We start from the raw sequence: 8,907 nt of genomic DNA on the forward strand, positions 1-8,907 counted from the left end.
TTCAATTTACTAAGAACCCCCCCCCCTTCCCTTGCAGAATCTACACAGAATAATCCTGGCACATCAGTTCTCTTTAAAATTTTGTTTATAGTCTTGAGATTGTCGATCACTCTTAATCTTACGAGATGTCAGTTCGGTGGCACCTGAATCTGTGCTCCCTATACCAGAGGTATCTGTCTGACGAGTGAATATCGTAATCCCGGAGCGAGTAGTTAGCCAGCTCTCATCATCAGGCTCGTCATCGTCGTCGGGAGCGGGTTTAGACTCTACTCTTATAGTGGACAATACCTGAAGAGCCTTTGTCTGTTTTGGAGAAGAGGTGCTGCTCTCGTCATAGGCCTGAGATGATAACCATTGTTTTTGGAAGGCCTTACTCGGTGTACCTTGAAAGAAATATTAAAAAAGCTTCGGATCAGATGGCTGCTGGATTAATCTTGTATTAAAACAGATTCATCAATGTTTTCCTCCTGAATTTCAATAAAATTACAGGGTTAGTTAATACGTGTCTACTTACTTCGTGAACGCCTTGAATTTTGGGCAACAATCAGAATACCATAAGTATGAAACTAGATCATCTTCACTACTTCAAATTCCAAAACATAAAAAAGTCTCATTCCTACACACAGTGCGCTTTTCTGGTCCCAAGGTCTGGAATAATCTCCCAGCCCATTTAAAATCTGCACCTTCTCTCAGTCTAATTAAAAGCCATTATAAATCGTCTTTCTTTTTGAAATAATAGAACTTTTTACTGATGTAGTCAAGTTTGTGGATGTATCTTCTCTCTGGGCCTGGTGACGAGTTATTTTAGTAACCTGTACATTATAACGGCATTTCAATACTTGGAATCCACTTTGCATACACTAGTTGTTGCTGTGTCAGCCAGGCCTCGTGCGAGCCTTCAGGTTTTCAGGAACAACCTTTGTTAAAATGACATGCATAGAATTTGAATATATCGGTAAGGGGGTATATTCATGATCCAGTTGGAAACAGTGCATTTCATTCATTGTCTTGTTTACGTCTGTGAAGAGGTTTCACATTACTGATTACTAGCACTTATAAATATGTTACGTTTAACTTTGATATATGCAATTTTTGCTAGGCTGTAGCTCGTCACATATTTTCATACTTACTGAAGCCCCTCTGTTAGACTGCAATACTTCTCTTTGAGGAACATCTCATTTTAATATTGCCATGGGAACTTTCATGTTTTTGTTGTTTCTTGTGTTTGTGATGTAATGTATTTTGTTAGGCAGCTCACCACAAGCTTTGCTTTTTTGAGGTTCTGCCTTCCGTGTACAATCTTATATGTGTTTAACATGAAATAGATGGAAAATGAATGTTTCACAAACTTGAAGTTGAAACTTGAATCAGGACACACAGTCATTGCCTTTATACGCTGAATGCATTTAATCAAGAACGTTCTAACAGATCCTTACAGTTAACTTTTATTTATAATGTTAAACAAACGCCCAAAGAATATTAACATAAGTTTAGCATCCCCACATGCGATATGTCATATTTCCTTTTTAAAAAGGAAAGAAAGATAGTTGTGACAACGTTTTCGTGTTAAAATGTAGGGAAAACTAATCACCAACTACCAGAGTGTCTAGGGCATTTGATCAGTTTAAGAAGAGAGGAGTAGTTGTCAGGATATGACATATTTTGTATTTGTCACGTAATAAATTGTCCAATTGTACTACAATGGTACTGTTTATTAGGTAGCTCATGTAAGAAATTGATGTTATCGCAATGGTTACAAAAGAAGTGCAGCTTTAAAGACAAAAGCTTGCATCAAAATAACCATATAAGGAGATGTTGCGATGCACAATCAAAGTAAAAGAGAGTGATTTGGAATTAAATGTTTTTGGGATGAGTAAACCCTACATGACGTCAAAATACGAGGAAAGGGTATCCCTGGTAGTATGCCTCATACTATCTGGTATGTGGACGTCATTCACGAAGTCAGACACAAGTTTCTAGCTAAGTCACAACAGGACCACTTCAAAGAATTTTGGTTTCCGTGGACAGGAAGTGATGACGTCAAGCAGGGGCTTGACCAATGCAAAATGAGATGCTCAGGAAAGTTTTGACAGACAGAAAACGCCAACCAATAAGAAAAGGGGGCAGGACTTCTATGAAAACTTTCTAGGAAGTCACTTGACTTCATTTAACTAATTTTACATGGAGACCTATGGTCCAACAAATGTATAAATATGCAGTGTTTGGGCATAAAATTCAGATGCCACATTATTTGCGGAACACTCAGGACCAGGCTACGGTACTTCGAGATTGCGAAGTTAGAGTAGCAGAGTGTTATTTGGAATCAGTGTGATTCAGGGATTGTTGCATTTCGGCTTGGACAGCCTGACCGTCCAGCAGAGAATCTAGGAGGATTCGAGTGTAAACACCAACAACTGTTGTAAGTACACGATCATTTAATTGAAGTTGTTTATGCCATGTAAGTTCCTATGTAATTCCCGATATTGCATTGTATGTGTGATGTTTGTATGTCAAACCGAATTTTAATTGCATTGTTAAAGAAATAGAGAATTAGAACAACGCTTAGATTTTAATGGGCTGATCAATCACCCCTATTCAACAATGAAAGATAATGATCCATGGTGAAACATTATTATGGAAATTATGTGTGGCTAGTCAATGTTAATATGATGGAATATATAATTATATGTTTTGTTGAAGTTATATGAATAGAATCAGGAATAACTAAAGACCACAAATTATAAGGGAGATATCATGTTATTAAATTAACAGGGTGTTTAGGGTTCCAGGGAGAGAGCCACCGTTTAGGGTTCCAGCGAGGACCAAGTTTAGGGCTGCAGAGAGAGCCACAGTTTGCGGTTCCAGAGAGGACCAGAAGTAAGGGGAGACGACCCGCTACTTCAGGCAGGGCATCGTCGACAACCTAGAGCAACCAAGCACGGGAGCTTCTAGAATAAACCACCGGGCAGAGCAACCAAGCTCAAGATCAAGTGGAATTGGATATCTGTATTCAAGTTTGTACTATGTTATTGTTGTAAACGACAATTGGAGTCCAGTATAATAAATCTTACTGATTGTTATATTGTAAGAACACTGTGTGATTGGCTACTTCTTTCGAGGCACTGTAGTTGCACAAGTCGGAAGAGTTGATTGAGTGAATGGTCTGCTAACAATCTGCTGCATTTACAGAAAGTCAACCTTTGACTATAGAAAAGATCCCAGTCGCAGGGAGGACTTTCGTTCCCCACATTCAGAGGAAAGTCCCCTGTGACAAGAATTGGTGGAGAATCCGGGCAGCAATTGTTAAAAGTTAGAAACTAGACCAGTCAACTCAATATGTGCAACTGACAACTCGAAACAAGAAGCCAAAGGTTAGACCGCCAGTGGCCACTTGTCTGGCCAGTGAGAGTTAGGCTCAAGGTCCAGTGTCTTAAGGTCAGATTACATTGAAGTGATTGTTGCTATAGTAACGTGACTGTACATAGCAATGGATGTGTATTCTCAACTCATAAAAGTGGGGAAGGAGGCAGGGCTGACAGGCAAGGAATTGGTCGATTTTGCTAGGGATGAAAAGGATAAACTAGACTTGAAGGAAGAAAAGCTCAGAGAGGAGCAACAAAAGGAAAGAGAGGAACGACAAAAGGAAAGGGAACATTTGAAAGAAATGAAAGAGCTGGAGCTGCAAATTGCAGCAGCCAGACCTAGGAATGATTCTCCTAGTAATAGCATGAAAAAGGTGAAATTACCTCTTTTCAATGAGAAAACAGATGACTTAGATTCCTATCTATGCAGATTTGAGAGATACGCTGAGAGTATGGGATGGGCCAGAACTCAGTGGGCCCTACCCCTCAGTACACTGTTGACGGGCAAAGGCCTGGAAGTGTATTCCCGAATGCCGTCAGAACTTGCAAATGATTACGATGAATTAAAGGCCGCCTTACTCCAAAGGTATGAGTTGAACGAAGAAGGATTTAGAGCTAAATTCCGGAGCTCGCAGGTAGAGCCTGGCGAGACTCACAGTCAGTTACCCGAGAGGCTGAAGCGCTATCTCTTGCGTTGGTTAGAGTTAGCTGGTTTTAGGGCTGAGTTTGATGACTTAATTCAATTGATGATAATGGATCAAATTTATGCCAGGAGCTCGAAAGAGCTGAAGCAGTTTGTCCGCGAGAGACATCCGGCAAACTTAGATGAAATGACGAAGCTAGCGGATCAATACAGTCAGGCCCACCCCCATAAGGAACAAAAGAACCACTCCTACAAAGACCAAAAGCGACCTGACAAGGGCCAAAGTCAGGGTCATTTGGCTTCCAAATTCAGTGGCCCACAAGGAAATAAGGGGTCAAGTGGTTGTTATGTTTGTGGGAAGGCAGGTCATATGGCTCGAAACTGCCAGGCCAAAACGAATAGTCCGAGACCAAACCGGGCTGCTGCTTTGGATGAAATAAAGGGGTCTGAGGAGAAGACTAGTCAGGACCGAAAGGGGGCTGCCTGTATTGAGGCTAACACCGTTAGATATGAAACGGCAAGACAGCCGGGCTCGTATGTGAAGCTAGCTTCGGGGGATGAAATACCCCTTCTCGAGGCAGGATGCTCTTCGGGAGTCAGACCATCAGGTGTGAACCTGCCTGTTCTTCAGGGAAAAGTAGGAGGGCATGTAGTGTCCGTTCTAAGGGACAGTGGCTGTAGTACAGCCGTGGTAAAGTCAGTGTTTGTTAGAACCCCTCAGATTGTTGCAGGGCAGAAGAAGAGGGTGGTTTTGATAGACGGGACTGTCAGAGAATTCCCCATTGCTAGGGTATGGGTAGACACGCCTTTCTACACTGGGGAAGTGGAAGCTCTGGTTATGGAAGACCCAATGTATGAGCTTATTTTGGGGAATATTCCCGGGGTCAGGGACCAAAATAATTCCGATCCACAGTGGTCACTCGATAGTGACGAGGTAGTGGTAGATGAAGAAGAGATGGTAGAATCATCCGAGGGAGGGGCGGTAGAGACACGTGGCCAGAAAGCGCAAAGTGCGAAACCCCTCAAACCACTGCCGACAGCAAGTGCACTCTCACTCGCGACGAGTAAAGGTGAGTATGAAGCAGCGCAAAAAGCTGACCCGACGCTTGCGAAGGCTTGGCGAGCAGCAGAGAGTGGTCAGAAAACGACCACAAGCAAAGGAAATGAGAGCAAGTTTCTCGTGCATCGAGGCCTGCTCTATCGCGAATTCCAATCTACAAAATTGGAATATGGCAAGCCAGTTCGACAATTGGCCGTACCGAGCGCATACCGTGATGGATTAATGGCGCTTGCCCATGATGGCATAATGTCTGGGCACCTAAAAACACAGAAAACACTCGACCGATTACAGCAAAGCTTCTATTGGCCAGGTATGGGAGATGATGTCCGGCGATATTACATATCATGTGATATCTGTCAGCGCACCGTGAATAAGGGGAGCGTGGGTCGCGTGCCGCTCGCGAGCATGCCGCTCATTGATACTCCGTTCAAGCGCGTGGCGATTGACCTCGTAGGACCTTTTGACCCCAAGACCGATCGTGGGAATCGGTATGTTGTGACGCTGGTCGATTACGCAACTCGCTATCCCGAAGCTATGGCATTACCGAGCATTGAAACCGAGCGAGTGGCTGAGGCGCTTGTCGAGATGTTTAGCCGCTTAGGTTTGCCAGACGAGATTCTCTCTGATAGAGGGGTACAGTTCACTTCTGAGCTAATGAGGGAGTTAGGGCGTTTGCTGTCCGTAAAGCAGCTTCACACAACTCCGTACCATCCCATGTGCAATGGGTTGGTTGAGAGATTCAACGGAACTCTCAAAGCCATGCTGCGACGAATGAGTGCAGAGCGACCCAAGGATTGGGACCGTTATTTACCGGCATTGTTGTTCGCGTATCGGGAGGTACCACAAGCTAGCCTTAGCTTTAGTCCGTTTGAGCTGCTGTATGGCAGGACTGTACGTGGACCTCTCTCCCTGATTAAGACAATCTGGGAAGCGGAAACAGTCGACGAAGAGGTCAAAACAACATACGAGTATGTTGTGGACCTACGAGCGAGACTCGAGGAGACTTGCAAAGTGGCGCATGAGGAGCTCAAGCGCGCATCGAAAAGATATGCCAAGTACTATGACGCAAAGGCACGTGACAGAAAGTTTGAGGTTGGCGACAAAGTGCTCATTATGAGGCCAACGAGCGCAAGCAAGCTCCTGATGCAATGGCAGGGACCGTATACGGTCACAGGCACACTAGGGCGATGTGATGTGAGAGTTGAGGTCAATGGCAAGGTCAAGACCTACCATGTTAATCTCTTGAAGAAGTATGTTGACCGTGCGCGAAGTAGGGACAATGAAGTCCAAGCGAATGCCATCTCCGTAGTCGAAGAGGAGGTCGAACCCGATCTCGACCGACCGTGCATAGGACTGCCCGCCTTATCGCAAAATGAGAGCGTGGCTGACGTGATGATAGATGCGGAACTGGCCGAGTCACAAGCAGCGCAGGTAACCGATCTGCTAAATCAGTTTGATGCGCAATTAACCGATGTACCAGGGCGAACAAACGCGATGGAATGCTCAGTGACACTTACTACCGCTGACCCCGTGGTAAGCAAGCCGTATCCCCTACCACAATCTATGCAAGCTGCGGTAAAAGCAGAATTGAGCGAAATGCTGAAGATGGGCGTGATAGAGAAATCACGATCCAAGTACGCGTCACCGATCGTACTAGTGAAAAAGAAGGACGGAAGTAACAGATTTTGCGTCGACTACCGCAAATTGAATGCTATAACTGTGTTCGATCCAGAACCTATTCCGATTGCTGACACTCTTCTAGCGAAGCTGTCAAGAGGTAAATACTTTTCGAAGTTCGACCTCAGCAAGGGGTATTGGCAGATACCCATGGCCGAGTCTGATAAGGAGAAAACAGCATTCGTCACCGCTGAAGGCCTGTTTCACTTCACCGTGCTGCCGTTTGGTATGGTGAATGCACCAGCTACCTTCTCACGGCTGATGCGAGAAGTGCTGTTTGGACTCGACAATGTAGTGAACTACATCGACGATATCCTTGTGTTCTCCGAGACCTGGGAAGAACACTTGGATTCCTTGCAAGCTGTACTCTCGAGGCTTGCAGATGCTGGGTTGACCGCGAAGCCAAGTAAATGTCATGTGGGCTTCAAGACTCTCGACTTTCTAGGGCACGTCGTAGGTGGCGGCACGCTGAAGCCTCACCCTGAGAAAGTGGAGCAGATCTTACAGGCGGAGGTGCCGCAAACAAAGCGGGAGGTACGCGCGTTTCTAGGGCTAGCTGGGTATTACCGCAAGTTCATACCCAACTTCGCAGCTATCGCCGCACCGCTGTCGGACTTAACAAAGAAAGACAGAGCCAACCGCGTAGACTGGGGACCCCTGGAAGAGCAGGCGTTCAACACGCTGAAGTCTCGACTGACTTCATCCCCCATACTCCATCTTCCAGACCATGAATCCCCGTTCATACTGGCGACTGACGCGTCTGACGTAGGCATCGGCGCAGTACTGATGCAGCGCGTAGAGGGAGAGAAGTTCCCTATCGCATACATCAGCCGGAAGTTGTCAGACACAGAGCGACGGTATGCCGTCATAGAGCGAGAGTGCCTCGCAATTGCATGGGCAGTAAAAAAGTTCGATGTTTACCTATATGGGAGAGAGTTTGAACTTGAGGTGGATCATCGTCCCCTCATGTACATTGCCAAGGCTAAGTTGCAAAACAACCGAGTCTTGCGCTGGGCACTTGCCCTCCAATCCTACCGCTACCACGTGACCGCTGTCAAGGGAACAGATAACGTTGGGGCAGACTTCCTGAGCCGATGTCCAGATTAAGAGGGGCATGTTTACCCATAGCAAGGGGATTATCAAATGTTGATATTGTCATGTGTATGTACGGACAAATTAGTTTCATACGTGAAAATACTATTGTAGATAGCAGTACTATCTTGAAATGGGGGGTTGTGTCAGGATATGACATATTTTGTATTTGTCACGTAATAAATTGTCTCATTGTACTACAATGGTACTGTTTATTAGGTAGCTCATGTAAGAAATTGATGTTATCGCAATGGTTACAAAAGAAGTGCAGCTTTAAAGACAAAAGCTTGCATCAAAATAACCATATAAGGAGATGTTGCGATGCACAATCAAAGTAAAAGAGAGTGATTTGGAATTAAATGTTTTTGGGATGAGTAAACCCTACATGACGTCAAAATACGAGGAAAGGGTATCCCTGGTAGTATGCTTCATACTATCTGGTATGTGGACGTCATTCACGACGTCAGACACAAGTTTCTAGCTAAGTCACAACAGGACCACTTCAAAGAATTTTGGTTTCCGTGGACAGGAAGTGATGACGTCAAGCAGGGGCTTGACCAATGCAAAATGAGATGCTCAGGAAAGTTTTGACAGACAGAAAACGCCAACCAATAAGAAAAGGGGGCAGGACTTCTATGAAAACTTTCTAGGAAGTCACTTGACTTCATTTAACTAATTTTACATGGAGACCTATGGTCCAACAAATGTATAAATATGCAGTGTTTGGGCATAAAATTCAGATGCCACATTATTTGCGGAACACTCAGGACCAGGCTATGGTACTTCGAGATTGCGAAGTTAGAGTAGCAGAGTGTTATTTGGAATCAGTGTGATTCAGGGATTGTTGCATTTCGGCTTGGACAGCCTGACCGTCCAGCAGAGAATCTAGGAGGATTCGAGTGTAAACACCAACAACTGTTGTAAGTACACGATCATTTAATTGAAGTTGTTTATGCCATGTAAGTTCCTATGTAATTCCCGATATTGCATTGTATGTGTGATGTTTGTATGTCAAACCGAATTTTAATTGCATTGTTAAAGAAATAGAGAATTAGAACAACGCTTAGATTTTA

The 8,907-nt window shown here is 44.5% G+C and overlaps 1 protein-coding gene across 1 annotated transcript; it reads left to right on the forward strand.

The window, feature by feature from the left end:
* Window positions 1-3,664: 3,664 nt before the first annotated feature.
* On the forward strand, window positions 3,665-7,849 carry LOC139714385 (uncharacterized). Its single transcript, XM_071626096.1, has one exon. The coding sequence runs from the start codon at window positions 3,665-3,667 to the stop codon at window positions 7,847-7,849; it is 4,185 nt and encodes a 1,394-aa protein (XP_071482197.1).
* Window positions 7,850-8,907: the final 1,058 nt, after the last annotated feature.

This window comes from Diadema antillarum, unplaced genomic scaffold (genome assembly GCF_040938485.1).
Source record: "Diadema antillarum isolate AM-2024a unplaced genomic scaffold, OU_Dant_1.0 scf00000045, whole genome shotgun sequence".
Taxonomy (NCBI): domain Eukaryota; kingdom Metazoa; phylum Echinodermata; class Echinoidea; order Diadematoida; family Diadematidae; genus Diadema; species Diadema antillarum.

Coding starts and splice junctions, on each gene's coding strand:
- LOC139714385 (XM_071626096.1), top strand. CDS start 3,665: ATGAAAGAGCTGGAGCTGCAAATTGCAGCAGCCAGACCTAGGAATGAT.